The sequence below is a fragment of the Crassostrea angulata genome, chromosome 1, assembly GCF_025612915.1.
Source record: "Crassostrea angulata isolate pt1a10 chromosome 1, ASM2561291v2, whole genome shotgun sequence".
Taxonomy (NCBI): domain Eukaryota; kingdom Metazoa; phylum Mollusca; class Bivalvia; order Ostreida; family Ostreidae; genus Magallana; species Magallana angulata.
Window position 1 is genome coordinate 41,182,530 of NC_069111.1, and position 23,289 is coordinate 41,205,818.

The 23,289-nt window shown below is 34.1% G+C and overlaps 2 protein-coding genes across 2 annotated transcripts in view; one reads left to right on the forward strand and one right to left on the reverse strand.

Annotated features, from left to right (window-relative positions):
• The window catches only part of LOC128181348 (protein phosphatase inhibitor 2-like), a 43,435-nt gene extending 42,848 nt beyond the window's left edge, over positions 1 to 587 (reverse strand). Inside the window, exon 1 of the mRNA XM_052849717.1 lies at positions 333 to 587. Within this exon, the coding sequence (XP_052705677.1) occupies positions 333 to 412 (80 nt within the window). The 5' untranslated portion in view covers positions 413 to 587. The remainder of the gene's footprint in view (positions 1 to 332) is intronic.
• A 206-nt stretch (positions 588 to 793) lies between these two features.
• Positions 794 to 23,289, forward strand: part of LOC128177650 (deubiquitinating protein VCPIP1-like) — a 35,357-nt gene continuing 12,861 nt past the window's right edge. The window contains exons 1-4 of the mRNA XM_052844452.1: positions 794 to 944; positions 3,850 to 4,746; positions 20,519 to 20,647; positions 21,187 to 21,317. Of these exons, the coding sequence (XP_052700412.1) occupies positions 3,882 to 4,746; positions 20,519 to 20,647; positions 21,187 to 21,317 (1,125 nt within the window). The 5' untranslated portion in view covers positions 794 to 944; positions 3,850 to 3,881. The remainder of the gene's footprint in view (positions 945 to 3,849; positions 4,747 to 20,518; positions 20,648 to 21,186; positions 21,318 to 23,289) is intronic.

Genomic DNA, 23,289 nt, shown 5'->3' on the forward strand with positions numbered 1-23,289 from the left:
ACCTTTAACTATTGGGAATTGCTCTTGAAATTACATATAAATGTAAAATTACAGTCAGGTAATAGATATTGACTTGAACAAACAAACACAAAGCCCTGTGCTGGAACTTCACGATAGCACCAGGCATCAGTTTAGATACAAACTCCACCCTCTACATTATTGCTATATAAGAACAACGCATAACCAGGCTTAAATTACTAAACGTACGGGTTTGTGCATTTTTAGGAGACATTAACATTGACTTCTCAGTACCTTATTAAAAAGACATCATATAGAACAATTACACATTCCTTTACAGAGTTAAAGGGAAACAAAAAGAAAACTGTGCATACTCCTTGTGCTTCTCATGGTCAAAACTGGAAGATGACTTCAAAATTCCTTTCACAGGTTTCTTTTTTTCTTCGGTCGCCATATCGTTAGTTCCTAATTCAATAAAACGTCCATGAATATATATCGATGTCCACTTTTGAGATATCCGCAGAAGTTTAGGGAGTCACAGACCAATATGCAGATGATTTATTTATACTGGAGATATCCACCAATCAAACTAGAAGTGACACTATCGATCTCCTGGCGAATCAAAGTAACTCGTTCAACAAAAAGTATGTCGCCATTCTTAGATATCGTTTGTTTTCGATTTCGATAACATGAAACGATATATTATTTTTTAAAAAAAAACAGAAATTAAAAAAGCTGATTGTACACTTTTCTACTTTTTCTCTTAATATCACCAGTGAAAGTTTACAAACGGTCCGAATATTTTTTGTCCGAGTTATCTCGATACAACGTCCGTTGTTGATGAAAATGAAAGCGAAACAACAATTTCATAGAGATGTAATTTTCCTGATTATCATTAGGCCTTGCATTAAAGTTCAACTTGATGACAGGTCCAGGTACTGGATTTTACCTAAAGACGCAATATAAAGATATACAGTGTAACCCATGTAAGTAAATAGCGCAAGTTGTGCGTATTATATGCGTTCTAAGTTATGTAGACCCAGGGACCAAAATAAAAAAAATTAAAAATGGATTCTCGGCCATCTAAATACGTTAAAAGAATGACATCGGTTTATTAGATTTTTTTTTTGCAGTCAGCTTATTTGTATTTGAAATAATAACTGAATATATCAAGAGTCAGGAGTATTAAAGAGTTTGTCTCTTGATATATGTCTGTAGTCTGTCCCAAGATATTTATGCTGCACATTTGGACGATTTTTAAAAAAAGAATACACATACCTGTGAAATAAGTGCAATTGAAAGGTATAGAAGGGAACATTTCCAAGATAACGTAAAAAAAATTCACAGGAACGAAAACAGATTTCTTACGGAGATTTTTAATGGGGAATGTTGACATATATTTTCCATTTGTAAGTCACTTGAAATATCTTGCACAATTTTTCAACATTAATAAGTTTTACGGTGTGACCGTTGGGGCGAGCGCAGAAAAAACCACAAATCTGTCATCATTGTTAGACTTGCCCTAACCAAAAAACTTGGGCTTTGTTTGAAAACTTTTACCGCCACAAGGAACCCAAAGTTATTAAACATTTATTCCAATGTCATTTCCTTGGCTTATACACTTAAACAAACTACCACTGAGTATTAATAAAATGTTAAATAGAATTATTTAAATATTTAGATAAACACAAATCCGTTTGGGTTTTTTTATGTACCCCGGTAAATACAATTTTGTTTTATCATTCCTTTACCTTTTAATAATGATAATTAAAATCAGTAAACAATAAATTGTGTGTCTGTGTTATCTGTGTTTTAACTATTTTCCTCTGTGACATCAATTTTGTTTTAAATCTTTTCAATTTTTGTACGCTATATAAGCGTTGTACACATGTGCCCTTTTTTAGTGTGTGATATATCCAATATATTATTGAAAGGTTTGACCACATATGCAACTATATAACAAATACATGTAGATATTTTAACAGTTTAATTCTTTTCTTTTATTTATTCATTACAAAATGACGTGGCTGCACGTAGATCTAATAATGATTAGACTTTTCTTTTTTAATAATTTTTTGTCACCTACCTAACGTATGCATATATGATTGGATAAATATGACAATAATTTTAGCATAAAACTTGCATGTGTATTAATTTTACTAAGCAAAAAAAAAATAAATCATCAAAACAAAACTAATCAGCCAAAGAGTCACCATTAACACTGATACTGAGTACTTCCTACATGTTACATCCAGTACAGATGCTTGATCCGCCTCTAAATGTATCGTGGAAAATTAAAACGCGAGATCTTTGTGACGTCATAGTTAACTTTTTTTTGCGCTCGAGAGTTATCGTAAATTGTCGGACAAATTCGGGGAAGGAAATGATGTCATATGTCAGCAAAAGTTCAGATACGTACAGCTTTTTTTACGTAGGCTTTTCTGTTATTTACTTTAATGTTTTTAGAAGGATTTTTTATTGTTAAATGAAAATGATGTATGCGATTTAGAGGTAAGAATTTTTGGTTGAAACGCTTCCTGTTCCACCATGTTGCTATGCACCGCAAAGGATCACTGGGATAGTAGAACATTTTCATGCGGGTCCACAAAATTTTCTTTGAACAATGTGCAGATTTCAACTCGAATTTCCTCCGTTCGTACACGTTGTCTATGGAGCTCGCTACGCGAGCGGCGCTTCACACCGCCTCGCTGCGCTCGCTTTAATCTGGATACCACCATCTCTTTAGCAATGGAAAACCCCTGTAGACTTTTAAGTTTTAGCCATATATTGAAACCTTACAAGCTAGAGGGGTGTTTCAAAGGGGAAATCTTGGAATTTTTCATGCTTTTGAATGAACATCCTCTGAACTAAGAGGTATTATGAGTATCAAATAATCTAAGAATATATACAGCAAAAATGTCTTTGGACAGACTATAGACCTACCACTGCCCTTATTTCATCAGACCGTGCTGCGTTATTCCAGGGAATTTTATTTAAGATCTGTGTTGATGGACATGGTCTTAATTAATATAGCCCATAGGAAATATTTCTTGTCTATGGGATTTGATCTCATATACTCGATTAAAAAGGGTTTCATTATGATTAATCGAATAATTGGTTGAGTGTTTTTTTCCTTTCAACAAGCACATATCATAAACAAAATATTGTAGACATGAACTATCAAAACCCAAAAAAGGCGTGTGGTCTTAAAATGGCTGACATATGTCAGACGAGCTGTATCCCTACCCAAGAAATTTGATGTATTTTGGTTTCAAGAAAATTAATGTTGGATTGCCTTCCAAAGAAAATCTTTTGAATACACTGGTACAAAATTTTTATGGCAAGAAATATTAAATAATTAAATTAAAATACAGAAGACCTAGTATCAAGTCAGTTAATTGTGTTCTGTTTATTTACATTTATTCAGCAATAAACTGTAAAAATAATTTGATGATGATCGATAATTAGTTGCGGAAAACTGATTATCGATTATGAAAATCTGGCCGATTCCCATCACTTCTATCCTCTGACATTATCTGACATCATCTATTATTAGATTATAGTAGCACTTCTTTAACAAGGATAGGGAGATATACAGAATATTTGTAGAAAAGTTACAAGAACTTGACTCTATGGATAAAAATATGAATTATTTTTTCTTATTGGCAAAAACATTTAATAGATTTATGATTTACTTGGAAGCTTGCAAGAACATGCTAACTAAATTTATGGACTGTGCACATGATACAAATCACAACATGCACAGTTCTCCTCAATATGTGCATAAACAACTAAGGCCCAATATAAATGATATAGCATTTAATATCCAAATTAACATATATTTTTTAGTTTTGCTAAGTATAAAATTATTTTTAACTTTTATTGTTACAGTTTGACAGGATTGTCAGAAAAAAGGAAACAAAATGAGGAAATCATCAAGTGGTAGCCCAGATTCCTACAAAATTTTATATGGAACATGCCCTGATGAACAATGCAAAGCAAAGCTTTATTTTCCATCTTACGACAAAAGTATCGAGTGCACCAATTGTGGACAAAGACATGAAAAATCAGCCATAAAAAATGTTGCAGAGGTAACCAATCCAAAAGTGGCGCTTCACAACATTCTGAAAAACATTCTTCTTGGAAATGTGAAACCTAAAAAAGGTGCAGACAATGTGAAAGTGCTGGGTCTCTCAAATTATGTGTGTAAAATTGTTTCACCAATTTTGACAAAATATGGCATGGATAAGAACACCGGTTCTGCCAAACTGTTGTCAGAGCTTGGCCAGCCAGCCGTCTTGGACTGCGGAAAGATCTTGGGTGATAGGGCTTTCCTTATAGAGGAAGAGAATCTGGATATAATTGGATATGGGAAGGACCGAACAGGCAGTGCTCACTACCTGTCCGACACTCTCAAAGTCATTAGAATAGCCAATGATAATGAAACTAGACTGGTCCCAATTCATGCTGATGGAGATGGTCATTGCCTTGTGCATGCTGTGTCAAGAGCTCTGGTTGGACGGGAACTGTTTTGGCATGGTCTGAGAGTAAACCTTATGCATCATTTTCAGTCAAAGCTAACGACATATAAAGATCTTTTTCGTGATTTTATTGATGTGGACGAATGGGAGGCCATCATCAATGAATGTGATCCTGATTTTGTGCCACAAGATGGAGAACCCCTTGGTTTACGAAACATTCATGTATTTGGACTGGCTAATGTACTGAGAAGGCCAATCATTTTATTGGATTCTATCAGTGGAATTGAAAGTTCAGGCGATTATTCAGGTAATGCTGCAATGAAACATATATTTTCAACCATTTCATTTCAGAACTAATTTAGCTGATAGCATTAAAGAGATTTTTAGGAAGGGAGCAAGGTTGACCATGAAATTAAAAAAAAAAATTTCAAATGCTTGCAAGCATATTGTTTTTAATTGGCTAGGTGGTCTATGGGTTGGTAGACCATATGTTGTTCAACCAATATCTCAGTCTATCTAAGTGTCACAAAGGGGTCACAGATCCAGATTTTTGAAAAAAAATATACACCTGTACAGTAGACTAATTTTCTTCTCTGTTACTATGAGACAGCTAGTAACTTGTAAAATTTATTTAAAAGTTAAACAAGGTGACTTGGAAACACAGCACAATGAAAAGGTTAAATACAGGTAGATTTTTATAGAGAGGTACATGTTATTAACTATTAATCGCATATTGACATATTTGAACTGTAGACATTATTTTTTATGCACAGGACATATTTTACTGGAGTATGCAACAAAAAATTCATCAGATCCATAGTAGTAAAATGAAAAGAAAGTTATGCAATAATTCAATAATCATACAGGGATCCAACTGTGTATATTGATTTTCCTTATTTTGGTCTTACAACATGAAAATAATAAGCTATTTAAAATATATAAGATAAACACAACACCTTAGGAATGAAGGTGTACACATTATATCATTTACAATAAAAAGTACTTATATGAAGGTATTCATTGCATTATTATAATTACATCTACCGAGTATTTTCTCCTCTTTTTTGTAAGCAAATTGATTGTGTTTTATAGCACTATAAAGAGGGTTGAAATCTATATGATCTAGTTCTAACCAGTTTATCAATCGATCAAAATCCTCCATTACAACCAAAAAAAAATCAAGGGCTACAAGAAATAATCATGATGATGTCAGACTCAAATGTTCATATAAGAAGACTTGGCTATTTCTTTTATCTAATGTACATTAACAATAATTCAGTTACTCTTCGTTGAATACCAATTTTCGTGGATTTCGTTGTTAAGTTGATCCATGAAATTTAATGTTCATTGAAACGCAATTTCTATTAAAATTTTGTATTGAAAGAGTCATTGACCACGAATTTATGTATCCTTGAAACTGTGATTTTCACTTATCCACGAAAATTGATACCCTTGAATATTAATGAAACTACAGTAGTTTTGCCTATTCTTTATGATTACCAGTAATTCAATATAAATTTATCAAAAGAAAAATGTCAATATAAACAATAAAATGTTATTTTTTATTATTTATGCAGGCTATGATGGTAGCAATTATTGCAGGAAAAAATTTACATAAGCCGCTAACATGGGTTACTGTATGCAGGAAAATATTCGACCCTATTTTATTTTCACTCATTTTGCCCTCATTGTCAGCCAGCGAAACTAAGACTGGACGAATTCCAATGTCTCAAATTATATCTCTCTTCAAACACAACTGTGTCTCACTCTGTGCATATTAAAGATGGGGTGAACCTGTTTGCAAGTGAAGAATGGCGATAATTACTTGGGGCGAAAATAACACTGTATACAGTATGTATTTTTTCTGCCATGTTGCTACCTTCATACCTGCATAAATCACCAAAGCAAAGATTTCATTGTTTACTAAAGAATAACATTCCACTGGTCAGTCATGGCATTAATTAAATGTGAATGTCAAATAATTTTAATAGATTTTTTCATTTTTTTGCATAATAGCAGTGCATGTACAAATCAACATCAGTTCTACCATTCAATTTTCAATACCTTTCAAAAAAGATCTCCTAATGAGGTTTTGGACATAGTTTGTGAAATTATTATGGAAACATGGTCAAATAAACAAATTTGGTTCCTGTACAACTCAGGCTGGTAATACTGTGGAATCATTAGATTTCATGGTGGCTCAATTTTCATGGAATTTGTGGGTACCTCTCATCCACAAATTAACATCCTCCACGAATTATTAAATATGGGTTATAAAGTCATATTTCGATCTTTTGTAGGCATAAGATAATACACAAAATTACGTCCCCTTTTACGGGTGCGTCTTTTAACCCCATGGAACCCCAAGGAAACCCCAAGGAACCCCAAGGATACCCCAAGGAACCCCAATGACAAAAATTAATAAATTTTAATACCCAAGGGGTCTTATTGGACTTCAAGGGTCACCTCTTAGTACCCCAAGGGTACCCCAAGGAACCCCAAGGGTACCCCAAGGAACCCCAAGGAAACCCGTAAGAACCCCATGGAACCCAAATGATAAAGTTATTAACCAGTGATACCCCAGGGGTCTCATTCGAATCAAAGGCTCACCCCAAGGTCCCCCAGTGATAGAAATTAATAACTATTTATACCCAAGGGGTCTCATTTGAATCCAAGGGTCACCTCGTAGTACCCCAAGGATACCCCAAGGAACCCCAAGTATACTCATTAGAACCCCAAGTAACCCCAATAATAGAAATTAGTAACTAGTGATACCCCAGGAGTCTCATTATACCCCTATACCCCCACAAATGAAGTTTAAGGGGGTATATTGGTTTCACCCTGTCCATCCGTCTGTCTGTCTCTCTGTAGATGCAACTTTGTCCCCCCTATAGAATTTTTTACTACTGCATGGAACAGTCTGAAAATTTGTACATATGTTGATCACCATCTGAAGATGTGCACCTGTAATTTTTTTAGGATCAGACAAGATTTAATGATTTTATGACAGTTTTCATTTTCCTCATTCTATATATTGTTCACTGATGTTGAAAAGTAAGGGAGGTAATCCTTACAGATTTTATTAATTTATAGCATTAAAACACCCTAAAATATATTTATATAAAATACATTCAAATGGAGGTTTTTTGTCTTTATGCGTTAACTAAATTTATCTTTTATAAGCATTCTATCAACTGACAATGCAGAATTTTTGTTTGTCAATGATAAATTCTTATGAGCTGGCTGAATTCATTTGTCCCAAGGGGGCCATTATCTGAGCCATGGTTTAGATGGAGCATGTGTGTATGGAAAATTGATAATCTGTAAAATGGGCAGTGGCTTTGGGGCTAATTTAAAAGGAAATAAATAATATCATTATTAAAATAAAGAAGTGAACTATTTTTAGAAGTTGTTTAAATTTATTAGTCATGCAAGTAAATTGATGAAGTGACCCTATAGGGAATCTAATTTAAATTAGATTTATTAAAATTACTGATATGATTGTAGTGTTTCTGCAATTTTAAAATTGTTTGTAATATTAAATTTTCTTTCTTACATATTTTTACATAGTATGGTAATTATGGTAATGTTTTGGGAGTTTATTAAATTTAAAAAGCCTGTCAAAGAAAATCATATATAAAGTCCTATGGGATCAATTTTCTGATATGGAGTTCCATTGTACCATAGGCCATAGCAGAAAGTGAGGAAAATTTGAAACAACTAACTGCATCTGTTAAGACTCTTATTAGAAAGATATTCAAAGTTTTATCAACAGAAGAGCATTGCTTGGCTACCGGTATTTCCATTTACTGCAAAGGGTGGGATTATTGTCATTTTGTTGGTTTTTCATTAAAACAATTAAATAAAAAAAATATCATCAGATACATTAATTTGTAAATATATTACTGTTATACATATGTATTTAAAGTGATAAGTACCCCAAAGAACCCAAATGAATCCCAAGTATACCAATGAGAACCCATTAAGGATACCCTTGAGAACCCCATAGATACCTCAAATAAAGTCAATGGTGGAAAGTAAATTTGATGACCAAGGCCGGTCTCATTAGAAATCAAAGGGTCACTCCTGATACCCCAAGGATACCCCAATTATAAAAATTGATAACTATTGATACCCCAGGATACTCATTGGAGTCCAAAGGTCAACTATTGGTACCCCAAGGATACCTGTAGGAACCCCAATTGCAAGGTACCCAATTGATAGAATTTAATAACCACCCCAATGGTTGTACTGTAAAACATATCACTAATTAATACCCAATTATACCCAATTACTCAATGGAATATCATAAAAACATCTGGGCAACCCAAGGAACACTTGTGATACCCCAATACATACTGGTATGATAAAAATAATGTTTCTCCAATATCTGTTCACTTTGGATGAATTTAACAATTAGTGTTGTCAAATCGGTTGAAAATCATAATCGAGTACCGTTAATTGGCAGAATTTGTTGTCTCTTACCAACTGATGATCAGCCAATATTGAATCAGTAACAAATTATATCAAATTCATGAAAATAGGGCACTAAATTTTATGTCACCACAAGGAAGTCTGCAATTCTTCCGGTGAACCATTCATATGAACACTTAATATGACAATGTTTCTTCGGTGAAATTTTCAAATGAAGTGGGGAAAGATATTGTTCAGTTACAAAGACCCAAACTTGTTTTACTATTGACATAGGGGGTGTTACCCTTATTGGAGTACTTTTGAGAAGTGATCATGGAAGTGTGGAGTGGGGCTATCTCCCCTTCGTGGGTACAACACAATGGATTGACCCATTATGCGTGCAGAATGTTCACCTGAGAGGCACCAAAATACCTGTTTATTGCAGGTAGACACCCGTTGTATATTGGTGGTAGCTCTTGGACAGGGATTAAAGGGCCAACATAACCCTTTACATGTATACACAATGGCTTCACCATCACTGTTGCAATATATTTACCTACACCTACATCTCCTTGTTTATTGGTAGACAACCCTTGTGAATTTTGGGTGTCTTCCCACTTTGCTATAATTCTGAAATTTTTATGGGTGACTGATTTTAGTGGGAATGGTGCTCAGGTAAGGGTTTCAAAGAACAAAGGAAATTAATTACAGGTAAATTATAGTCTGTTCAATTATTGACCTTAAGCAAATTTTTAATAAAAAAAAAATAACAGGCAGTTTTTTTAGATTATGTTTAAAATAAAGTTAAAAAATTAATTAGATACTTGTAATAGAAGTAAATTTTGATAATTAAAAAGGGTTTGTTCTATCATGATTGATCATACAAGCTAATTTTTATTTCATGTAAAATTACTCAATATTCATTCTTTTGAGGAGAAGGAAAACTATGACATTACTACCCCTTCTATGTCCCTTATCAAGAACCTTGAAAAAATAAACATTATATGGTTCAAGTTTTGGGCTGTTGATTTTAATAATGAAAAAAAGTATGTTAATTTTATAAGAAATGCAGAGGAATTATCATGTACATCATACAATTTGGCTATAGTGGTTATCATATAAAAGAATTAAATGCTCAACAACATGTACATTTAGGAGTACATTTTCAGACTGATGGAACTATTTCAATATTTTACCCATGAAATTCAGAAAAATTCTTGTAAAAGGACTATATATATGATATGGGCCTAAAATGGCCCCCTAAAATGAACATCATCATTTTTCTTTGTACAAATATATATGTAATGTTTTTACATAATGTTCATTTTGATTCAACTGCCCAGAATTTAGAAATATGACATCGTAAAGACAACCTTTTCCTGCCATTTTTTGCATTTTTAGCATAAACATGATAAAACAGCTTGTTTTCAAGCAGTTTTTCTTTCAGAAAAAATAGAGAGCATGCTTGAACAAACAAAATATTTTAATCAGAGATGTATCTAGCCAAGGCTAATAAGTGACAAAAAAATTTTCCCTGTTCAAGCATGCCCTCTATATTTCCCATTCATAAAAAGATAAGAAAAATGTAAATTTTTGACTGATTTTGATTGAAATAGCATCACTTCTGACGTCATTTTCTGCCCGTGAGTGCAAAAAAATAAAAAAAATCAAATAAATAGGTGAAAAATAAATTTTACATCAACTCTTCTAAAATATAACATAACATATTATTGTACCTGAAACACTTTAAAAAATTGCGAATAATGGGGGCCAAATTTAACTCATATCATATATATAGTTCTTTCGTACTTCAAATCACCATCTACCAGTTGAAGTGGGAAGATGGGAAGGTATCCCATTAAATGAAAGATTTTGTCCTCTCTGTTACAAAAAGCGTATAGCCGATGAATTTCATTATATTTTAGAATGTAATGCAATATCACAAGTCCGAAACAAAATTATAGACAAAAATTTTTCGGCTAGACCAAATGTGTTTTAAAGTATTACATATTAGGGTATCCTTGGGGTTGTATGGTGTATCAAGAGTTATAAATCTGTATGATTAGGGTATCTTTTGGAGTTCCTTGGGATTTCTGTGGGGTTCCCTAGGGTTTATAGAGGTTTTTAGAGGCGTGTCTGGGATACCAATGAGTCCCCAATGGTATCAAGAATTTTTAATTTGAATTATTAGGCTATATCCTTGGGGTTCCATTGGGTTCTATGGGGTATCAAGTTTTATGAATCTGTATTATAAGGGTATCCTTTAAGTTCCTTGGGGTATCCATGGGGTTCCGTGGGATACCTAATGGTGTCTGGGATATCAAAAAGCCCCGAGGGTGTATCCAGAGATATAAAATTGTGTTATTAGGGTATCCTTGGGGTTCATTTGGGTATCAAAAGTTATATTACTGGGTATCCTTGGAGTTCCTTGAGGTATCCATAGGGTGTGTCAGGGATAACAATCTGTATTATTACTATTAGAGTACTATTAGGGTATCCTTTAGGTTTCTTGGGGTACCCATGGGGTTCCCTGGGATACCTTGTGATTTGTCTAGGATATCAAAGTGACCCAAAAAGTATCAAGAGATATAGTGTATCCTTGGAGTTCCATAGGATATCAAGAGTTATAAAATTTATATAACCAATACATGTATAAGAGTATCCCTAGAGTTCCTTGGGGTATCCGTGGGTTTTGTCTGAGATACCAATGAGTCCCTACGGGTATCAAGAATTTAAATTTGTATTATTAAGTTATCCTTTAAGTTCCTTGAGGTATCCTTGGGGTTCTGTGGTGTATCAAGAGTTATGAATCTGTATTTTTAGGGTATTCTTGGAGTTCCTTGGGATATCCCTGGGGTTCCCTGGGATTCTTAGAGGTATATCTGGAATACCAATGAGTCCCCAGGGTTATCAAGAGTTTTAAATTTGTATTACAACGTATTACGGTATCCTTGGGGTTCTATGGAGTATCAAGATTTATAATTCTGTATTATAAGGGTATTCTTGGAGTTCCTTGGGATATCCATGGGGTTCCCTGGGATTCCTAGAGGTGTATCTGGAATACCAATGAGTCCTCAGGGTTAATAAGAGTTTTAAATTTGTATTATTAGGGTATCCTTAGGGTTCTATGGAGTATCAAGAGTTATGATTCTGTATTATTTGGGTATTCTTCGAGTTCCTTGGGATATCCCTGGGGTTCCCTGTGGTTGTTAGAGGTGTGTCTGGAATACCAGTGAGTCCCCAGGGGTACCAAGAGTTTAAAATTTGTATTATTAGGGTGTCCTTGAGGTTCCTTAGGGTTCTATGGTGTATCAGGAGTTATAAATCTGTATTATTAGGTTATCTTTGGGGTTCCTTGGGGTATAATTGGGGTACCAAGGGTAAGGGGTGACCCTTGCACTCTAATGAGACCCCCTTGGGTATCAATAGTTATTTATTTCTGTCATTGGGGTTTCCTTGGGGTTTCCTTGGGGTTTCCTTGGGGTTCCTTGGGGTTTCCTCGGGGTTCCTTGGGGTTTCCTTGGGGTTCCTTGGGGTTTCCTTGGGGTTCCTTGGGGTTAAAAGACGTGCCGCCTTTTACTTGTAAAACTTGAGCAATCCACGAAAATTGTCCTCCACAAAATTTAATGATTCCACAGTAATTGGTTTCTGAGAATTCCTTATTTTTCTGAGATTCAACCATTTTGCATCAAAACATGAGAATGTAAAATCGCTAATGCTGAGTTTTTATCATAATTAGTTTACATCTGTCTGAAAAATAAAAGCGAAATTTTAGAATTTGTGAGATGTGTTTCTCACAATTTTATGCTGATATTAATTCCTTGCATTCAATTAAGAATCTACAGTATAAAACTTGCAGCTAACTCTGATAACATTAGTAGGAATTAGTTTGTAACTGATTCATTGTACTGTCCAATAAATGTCTCATGTTGAACAGGAATTGACAGTCGCATTGTACTAATGCCAGTAATTCCCAGATTAAGGTTTAGGAATGGAATTATATCAAAATGATGGATATGTCTAGCTGAAGATATATTGTAGGATATGATTATTATTATCATTAGCTAGACTATAATATATGCACATTTTCCTGTATTTTTAGAAATATAATGACAAATGTTTTATGGTAGATTGTCCCCTCCTTAGCTCATTTTTCAAAGAGATATTGTTATAATTACTTTTTATTAACTTACATGAACTTACTTACAGGATTTTTATGATTAACTAGTGATGGGAATCGTTGAGATTTTCATAATTAGTCATTGGTTTCCCACAACTAACTATTTATTGATTATAATAGGAATTTTTTAGCTCACCTGAGCCAAAGGCTCAAGTGAGTTTTTCTGATCACAATTTGTCCGTTGTCGTCGTCGTTGTCATCGTCGTCGTTGTTAACTTTTCACATTTTCATCTTCTTCTCAAGAACCACTGGGCAGATTTCAACCAAAGAACTATATATGATATTAGTCAAATTTGGCCCCCAAAATTCGCTATTTTTAAAATGATTCAGGTACATTAATTTGTTGTGTTATTTTATAAAAGAGTTGACATGAAATATGTTTTTCACCTATTTATTTGATTTATATGCACTCACTGGCAGTATATGATGTCAGAAGTGACGCTATTTTTATAATTTAATCAAAATCAATCAAAAATTGACATTTTTCTTATCGTTTTTCGAATGGAAAATATAGAGCGACTCTTTGAACAAGAACGAACTTTTTGTAACTTATAAGTATTGGATAGATACATCTTTGGTGAAAATATTTTGTTTGTTCAAGCAGTCGCTCAATGTTTCCTTAAAGAAAAACTACCTTAAAACAAGCCGTTTTATGCTAAAAATGAGAAAATGGCGGGAAAAGGTAAATTTTATGATGTCATATTTTTAAATTGTGGGTACTAAAATCAAAATGAAAATTATGAAAAAACTTCAAATGTATATTTGTACAAATAAAACGAAGAATTACAGTAAAATGACAATGTTCATTTTAGGGGGCCATTTTAGGCTCAAACCATATATAGTCCTTTGGCACAAAGCACCACTAGGTGAAGGGGATTCAAGTTTGTTCAAATGAAGTGCCACGCCCTCTTTAAAGGGGAGATAATTGAGAATTAGTGAAAATTTGTTGGTATTTATCAAAAATCTTCTTCTAAAAAACTATTCCGCCTGAAAAGCTTAAACTTGTGTAGAGGCATTGTCAGGTAGTGTAGATTTAAGTTTGTTCAAATCATGGTCCCCGGGGGTAGGTAGGGGCAACAAGAGGGGGATCAAGTTTTTCATAGGAATATATAGAGAAAATCTTTAAAAATCTTCTTCTCAAAAACTGTCAGACCAGAAAAGCTCAAATTAAAATGGAAGCACCTCAGATAGTTTAGATTCATGTTTGTTCAAATCATGGTCCCCTGGGGTAGGGTGGGGCCACAATTGGGGGATCAAGTTTTACATAGGAATATATAGAGAAAATCTTTAAAAATCTTCTTCTCAAAAACTATTAGGCCGGAAAAGCTCAAATTAAAATGGAAGCATCCTCAGGAAGTGTAAATTCAAGTTTGTTTAAATCATGGTCTCTGAGGGTAGGGTGGGGCCACAGGCCGGAAAAGCTCAAATTAAAATGGAAGCATCCTCAGGAAGTGTAAATTCAAGTTTGTTTAAATCATGGTCTCCGAGGGTAGGGTGGGGCCACAATAGGGGGATCAATTTTTTACATAGGAATATATAGAGAAAATCTTTAAAAATCTTCTTCTCAAAAACTGTTAGGCCAGGAAAGCTCAAATTTGAGTAGAGAAGCAGTGTAGATTCAAGTTTATTCAAATCATGGTCCCCGGGGGTAGGGTGGGGCCACAATTGTGGGATAAATTTTTATATAGGAATATATAGAGACACTTTCTTTTAAAAACCATTTGGCCAAGAAAGCTCAAATTGGCATGTAACCATCCTCAGATAATGTAGATTCAAGTTTGTTTAAATCATGGTCCCTGGGGGTAGGGAGGGGCCACAATAGGGGACACATTTTTATATATAGAGAAAATCTTTAAAAGTCTTCTTTTCAAAACAATTAGGCAAGGAAAGCCCAAATTTGAGTGGAAGCATCCCCAGATCATATAGATTCAAGTTTGTTTAAATAATAGCCCAGGGGTAGGGTGAGGCCACATTGGGGGATGAATTTTTACTTAGGAATATATAGAGAAAATCTTTCAAAATCTTCTTTTTAAAGACTATTTGGCCAGAAAAGCTTAAACTTGTGTAGAGGCATCCTCGGGTAGTGTAAACTCAAATTTGCAAAATCACAGTCCCTAGTGGTATGGCGGGGCAGTGGTGGCGGTTTGAATTTTTACATAGGAATATATAGAGAAAACCTTTAAAAATATTCTGAGAAAGTTTTCAGTCCAAAACTTAGTACTTAGTGTGAAAGCACAGGTTATGCAAATTAAAGTTTGATGAAACCATGATTCCCTAGAGAAAAGTGGGGCCACGAAAGAGGGGGGGGGGGGGGGTTATATAGGAATAGAGAAAAATTTTCTTACAGGTACAACAACAAAAGGGGCTTGGTATTTACCAAAAAATAAGAGGTGGATAAAAATTGGCAGATTTTCAATTTTTTTCAGCAGGATCTAATGTACTCGGTTGTCAAGATATTTTGATACTGTAATGCTAATTTGATCAGAATTAAGGCAATTGTTGCTCAGGTGAGCAATGTGGCCCCTGGGCCTCTTGTTATATTTGATAGTCTAGTGCTTAATAAATGTGAATAAACAAGATACAGTCAATTGACTTGTTACTAAAGGTGTGGTCACACGATGCAATTTTCCATAAGATTATCATTTTACTTGCTAAGGTAAGTCTGTTGGAGTCGATTGTTGAGGTGGTCACACAATACCATTTTACAATTGATTTTCGATTTATAAAAACTATTCACTGTTTTTGTTTCATGGGAAAAAGTCACTGTGACGTCACGATTCTTAATTACCAGAGAGTAGATCGAAAATTGGATGCACTTCAGATTTTCAATCAACTTTTAAGACTTTGCCTTAGACTTTCGACTTAGGTGATCACACGGTACGATTTTAGTCGAAAGTAAATTGAATAAAAAAGTCTTATGGAAAACGTATCCTCTAACTGCACCTTTAGTCTTTTGTATTTCAATTTACTGAATATTTCTTGCCAAAAAAATGTATTCAAAAGATTTTCTTTAGGAGGCAGTCCAGCACTAATTTTCGCACTTTATTTCCCAAGTTGGAATATAGCTGGTCTGACATGTCTGCCATTTTCAGACCACATGCCTTTTTTGGGGGTTTTGATAATTTGTGTCTAGAATATTTTATTTATGATATGGGCCCATTGAAAGAGAAAAAAACTCAACTGGTTAATCGTAATGAAACCTTTTATAATCGAGTGCTATCTTCTTTAGTATCTCCATATGTTCATAATGTTGTCTCAACTGTTGTTGATAGTCATAAAAAAAAACTTTTAGTTTGAATTCATGATGTCAAGCCGCATGCAGCTTGCAGGACAATATCAGTGATAAGACCGCATTTTCATAATTGAGACTTAACTGATTGTAGCTATCATCTCAGCAAATTACACTTTACAACTGTAGGTTTGGAATGAATTGGTCTGTTGTCCTAAATAGCATAATTATATCCTTTGATATTAGATAAGCATTTTATTTTTATTTATTTGATTCCTTTTGATGAAAATGGCAGCATTTAGCAAGAAATTTAAAATACTGTACACATTTTCATAATATTACTTATTAGGTTAGTTACTGACTCACTACGGAAATATATTAGGTTGATCAATCTCATAGATGGCGAGGCGAAGCCGAGCCGTATATGAGTTTAAATGCTTAACAAATCTGAAATCTAGTCCTTTTTCTACAAGGGGAATTTCAAAGCTAAAATCCCAAATGATTATAAGCATAATATAGATAGTCACTAACTGCCTTACATTTTATTTGATATATTCTTTATTGACTAACCTTAATTTTTATAATCAACATTGTCAGGTATCGATCGGTTTGCTTTCATTGTTAATATTACCTGTACATGTAATTTTCATATTTTAGTTCTCGCCTCTAAAATCACTAGGCTAATTTTAATCCAACTGGGCACAAAGCATCTTTTGGTAAAAGCTTACAAGTCTCTTTATATGAAAACCAATATTCCTTTACCAGTATGAGTTGGGGAAATAGTAAAGACAGGATGAGGTGTTCAAAAAATCTTCTTTAGAGCCACTTGACCAGTTTTATCAAAACTTAAGTAATTTTAAAATTGGTTGATTCATTTTTGTCTAAATCTTGACCCTTTGAGATCAGTAAGCTTAAGGAGTCACAAAGGGGGCTCAGAGCCATGAGGCCAGTGTCCTTATCCCCGGTTTTCATGGTGCTAAGAGGATGAGAGTCATTGACTCTCCCTAATGGGACACCAGTCCATCTCAGGTTAACTCCCAGCATATGCCAGTACCCAATTTCAGCTGGATAGACTAAGACAATGAAGATAAAGTACCTTGTCTAAGGGCCCAGCAAACAGCATCAAGTGACCACAGTGGAGTTTGAACCAGAGGCCTATGGGTTACTGGCATAACTCCTATGACCACTGAGCCATGTGCTCCTCACAATGTAGGTAAAATTGAGTTTATATATTGAGAATACATGTAGAAAATTGCAAACAGATGATATCCAGAGATCTGGTCATAAGTTGGTAAAAGTTCGTAAGTCTATTCCAGTCAGAAGTCTCCTCTGTTTGAAAGGTGTTGCTCTCATGCACCGAGTGCAAGTAGTGCTCTGCATGAACACAGCTATTTAAAGCACCAGGTACCAAGCAGTCAAGGTGTTGATTAGCTGCTCCTAGAAGCCTTCGATGGCACCAGCTTCTTTAACATATTCTGGCAGGTGCTGCAGTCCCTTATGGTTCTTAGAAAGTAAGAAGAAAACTTGTATGTGTTGTGGCATGTTGGTAGCTGACACTTACAGTACTTGCTTTCCTTTGTTGGAGTATCTCTTGGTGTAAAGGTGGAATATCTATTGGGTTATTGCTGATTGTATGCATTATTATTTGCAAGATCTTAATTGTCACAAAGTAGGTTTTGCTCTAGGTGGCTTCTCAGTCCTTTATTACAGAAGTTGTACAGTATTGGTGTTCTCTAGATAGAATGTTTTATCGTTAAAATGACAGATGTCCTACGGACCCGGTTTAACCTGAGTGTAGCCTGGTCAGGGTAAGATTATTCTTTCTAGGCGTTCACTAGTAGTAATTGCCCTTGACATACATATATGTGTACTGTATATCTGGGGTTTTTTTTGTGTGTCACAAAATTTGCAATGGCAATGAAGTAAATCAGTATGTCATTGATTAAGGTGAAAAAGAGCTAGGCCCGGGCCATCACAGTCCACTGGTTGACCCAAGAAATAGCATACACTTTGGTACAGGTTTGTCCCTGTAGTGTGACTTGCTGTGTTCCTAAAAATTGCTAGAAAATCATGATCAGTCCATTCTTACCCAGTAGAAGTTTGGTTTGTGCAGGAATCTCTTATAATTATGTTAATTTGTCAAAGTCTCAACAGCTATGAAGATTCTGAGAGTACTTATATGCTTACTTAATTTCCAAAGATAAGTTTCTTGGCCACAATGTACATTTTAACTCTCTGAGACTTGCATTATCTTCTAGACCTGAATCTGTGCTATTGCTCTGCCAGTTGCTGTCTTAGTGGTCCATGCCTGTTCCTGCACTATATGTTCCAGTAACTTGCATGATACAAGGGGTTAAAGGAACTGGACAGTAAGCTGAAGCTTTGTGTCACTCTCCTTTCTTAAATATTTCAACAACAGATGCTTCTTTCCTGAGTCATCTGGCATGTTTCCCATACATTTACATCACTAAAAAGATCAGCTTTGTACTGATTGGTGCTAGTTCTGAGCAAAGTCATGAACGTGATAAAGGAAACTAGTCTCTGTCTTACATACTTTTATTAGATATTGAATTATCTTGAATTCTAAATTTTTACATGTATTGCCTTTGAAGAGAATTCTAAGTAGTACATTTTTTGTTAAAATCCAAGACTGTTTCAACACTTACAAAAATTTGGATTCTATAAATTTGAAATAACTGTGTCAGCTGTCAACATGGTCAGTATTTTGTGGCCCACCTCAAAGTTATATTGAGTTCTAAAAGTTTTACTATCATTGATATAAAAAATAAAGTAGAAGTTTTCATGAATGTTGCAGAATAACCTCTGTGGTTGAGAAATGTTGTTTTGAAATATAAAAGCCGAGACTTTCATATTTCAAACAACATTTAGAGAGTCCTTCGATTACAAATAGATCATCTCTCATTTACAAAAGGATTGCATGTGAAAATTAAGCTATTTCAATGGGAATTTCTTTTAATATTATTATACAATAAATTTTTGAATCTAAATGCATGTAATAGATTCCCCTGGAATCTTGGTTCATTGATAAAATAGTGTTTATCAATAAACTGTCAGATGCAGGGAATTTTTTCTTTATGAGGTTATATCTCAATATATTAAGTATTCAAATTAAGAGTGTTTCCAAACATTATATGATTTACTGACACACTATCTATATTAAGCTGTAAGGCAATATTATAAACTTCACCCAGGGGACCTATTGCAGTCCTATTTTGTCTTTCATTGCACATATTGTGGAATTCTGTGGGTTCTTAATGGAGAGGGGAGGGCTATATTGATCATGTTGTGAAAAATGCTATTTAAAAAAAAAAAAAAAAAACAGTTATATTTTATTATTATCAGTTCAAATGGATGTTGCACATGCATGCGCATAAATGTAGAAAGTATGGGAAAATATTACTATTAATTATGCAAAAATTACAGACAAAAATCGTAGAAGATGAGCAACTCCTAAAAATCCTAAATGGCAACTGTGATGAACTATATGTAGTTTTGGAAACTATCTAAATATAAAAAGAATTTTTTTTACCATCAATTGCCTGTCTATGATATTTTGAATATACTGTTCAGATCAAACATTCTGACCCATGTATTTTTACCTTTATTCATCATACGTAATGAAGAAATGCAGTATTTTAATTCTATTAAAATTCTGTTTGAATTAATATGGAATTGAACTTCACAAGGCTGTTTGTTTAACAGGTAACTGTTAAGGCCTGTGGACCTCTTGGTTTAACTCTCTTGATATTTCATCAACCATTTCAAAGACTGAAATAAAATTATACATGTGTGTAACAGGGAAATAAATAAAATTTTTAATTATAACACTCATTCCACAACTTTAAGCAATACATATACTTCAGAAAGCTGTACAAAAACAAGTTTATTGAAATACTGATATTTGTGTTTGATGATTATAGACATATTACACTGCATAGATGTAGGTAACTGTATATGTGTGTCTTTGTTGCTCTATCATAACTGCATGACACCCGACTTAAGAATTATATTACAAAATCACTAAGTGAGATTCAAATAAAAAAAAGAAATTATATTATTAAAACTGTTTTTCCAGAACTAACTGTCAATCATCACTTATGCAAAATGAACTTTGTAATTTAAAAAAAAATGCAATTTAACATTCAGAGTTATACCAATACAACACACTTGCATGTTGTGATGCACATGCAGTTCATGCATTAATTGTTCTAAGACTTCTGCATTCTCATTGCTCAGGTGTGTTTCTGCCTGGCCTGTTGCCTCCAAATGAATGTAAGGGGAGGGATGGAGTTCTGAACAAACCACTGTGTATTGCCTGGAGTAGCATGGGGAGAAACCACTACATACCACTGGTTGGAATAAAAGGTAAAAGCAGTCTGTCTTAAACAACCAACAATTCTTCTTAATTTCATGCACAACAAAAACAGAAACATGTATCAATGTGGAAATTTTTGTGTTATGGAAAATGTCCAATTTTTTGTCATTATGATAAATCTTGCAAAAATTATCATGACAGAAACAGTCGAAGAACTTGCTTCTTTTTTTTAAGAATACATTGTTTGTAAACTAGCTACTTTCCTTCCACAAAAATTGTCATGGTTATATTCATAGTGTTTTTTGAAACATGCTTATCACATTGCAAATGGCAAAAGAAGGACTTAGGAGTAGTGATCGAATCCACGCAAACAAAATGATGAGTAATTAAAATTCAAATTAAGCAATAGTTTTCAATATATGCGCCATGCATTTCTTTGTAAACTGCCTAAGCAAGTAGATTTCTAAATTTACTGTCACAATGCATCAACATTTGCCATACCTACCTAAGTCATTTTTAACTACATGCATGTACATGTATTTAGCAACAGCTTGAGCATGTTGAGTAAGGTTTACTGTTAATTTGTCAGGGAAGGAGCAGCCCCTATTGCCCCGTGACATGATCCAGAGGGCATGGGGCTTGCCCTCCATGCAGATCGACAAGTACATGGACTTCAACGAGAATGGCAGCTGTGTGATCGGAGGAAACAAGTGTCTGTCGGTAAGAAAGATTATGCCAATCCAGATTAGGAAATGTGTCTTTAACATTTCCAATCATCTGCATTTAGTATATTCTTGGGCCATCGTATTCTGAGAATTTGATGTAGACTCTTGAAAGCTGTTCTCTGTCTGTTAATCTGACCAACAAAGGGGGATTGGGTTTATATTTGTCACAGTTTTAGTTTAGTCATTAAACTGATGTTTCTGCCCTTCCGAATTGATCCAAGTGTGACGAATGCATGTCTAGCTCCTACTTGTGATTTTATGTCATCATCTGTTTTTTCTTCCTTGCTGACAATTAATGCTTCTAAGATATGTGGCATTGTCTACTTCATTAATGTGTCTGCCTTCTGAGGAGAGAGAGAAGCCTTGCTGGGTGCATGCTGATTCAATAAAGATTTATGAGTTCAGGACATGAAGTCCTTGCCCTGCTGAATTAATTTAAACACTATAGTACTGTATGATTAAGTGACCTTGTTTTCAATTGGATATGCTGAAATTGATGAGATAAACATGTATTACTGCAAAGTCAATGTCTTCTTGTTTAGAAATTAGGACCCACTGAATTATATATTGACAGAGGTATATGGGTATATTCGTTTTTCATACTTTGATCTCCACATTCAATACATATACATATTTCAAGTGAATCTAACCACGAACATAACACAATGTGGTTGTAATATAGGATAAAAATCATAACGGAATTTGTTTATCACAAATGTATAATATCAAAAAGAAAGTATTTGTGGCAATGCTATAAAGAGACATGAACCCAAACAACAGTTGATGTATTTATGTAATTTACTTATGTTCTATTGGATGCATACATTTCTTACACCACTGGCAGTTTATTTACGGTATTAGATGGAGATTTAAAACAGAGCTAAATAAGAAGTTATCTCTCTTTAAACAAAACTTTGTCACGATGAATCTTAATAAGTTTGACATTGGATGAAAATACTAAGCATTGTAAATAGTACATGTCTGAAGAAGATGATTACTTGGATCCTGATTTTTCCATTTTAGAAAGAGCATGATACTTTATCCAAAATTTTTCTATTAAATGTTGAAGACGTACTCCTTGACTTGCAATTTATAAACTCACCCAAATTAATACTAAGTTGGCGCTTTATTTCTTATGTCCAAGCACTGCTAGAGTACATGGTGTAAGGGAACATGTATGTTTTGAAACATTGAACTAATAGCCCCAATTTCACTAAAAATACTAGTACATGTACTCAGATGTGTCAGGTAATGTGATGCATAGAAAGAGATTCAAATGCTAGTATGTGGCCTGTATATATGATATAGTACATGTAACAGTATGTGCCTGTTCAATTTGGAGAGTTAGTGATTGATTCAAATTTTGTATGGATCTTTCAGCAATAATATTATGTAAAAATCTCAGCAAATTCCATTTGGTTGCTCAGGCTGTAAATTGCTATGCCATTAGAAGTTTACTTTATGTTTTTGACAAATTGTGCCCATTCTATCTTCTTGATCTTACCCAGTCAATTAAGCCAATTTAAAGGCAAATATTCAAGTTTTAGACTGCATCTTTAAAAAAAATGGTATTTTCAACTATTTTGGATGATTTAAAAGGCAGTTTGCAACCACTTTTATGACTAGCTCTGCAATATTTGTTGTAAATTTATTCAAATTTTTATTGTTACATGTCACCATCAATCAAAGATTTTTTTATTTAAACTCAATTTTAGTTCAGAACTGGTAAAGCCTTTTATGCCCTTTCAAGACACTTATTATTTTCAACATGAAAATTGCCTGCACTGCTAAACCTGTATCTATTCCTGAAAATCTTGTAAAGAGTTTCTTGTACTTTGTTATAAAAACCAGCTGAGAGCATTTTTCATAATCAAAGGTCCAGCTTACAATGTTCATTTCCACTGATTGCTTGTTGTGTCTCCGGCTCATATTATCAGCACCATAGTGATAAAAGTTGTTCCTGCTGA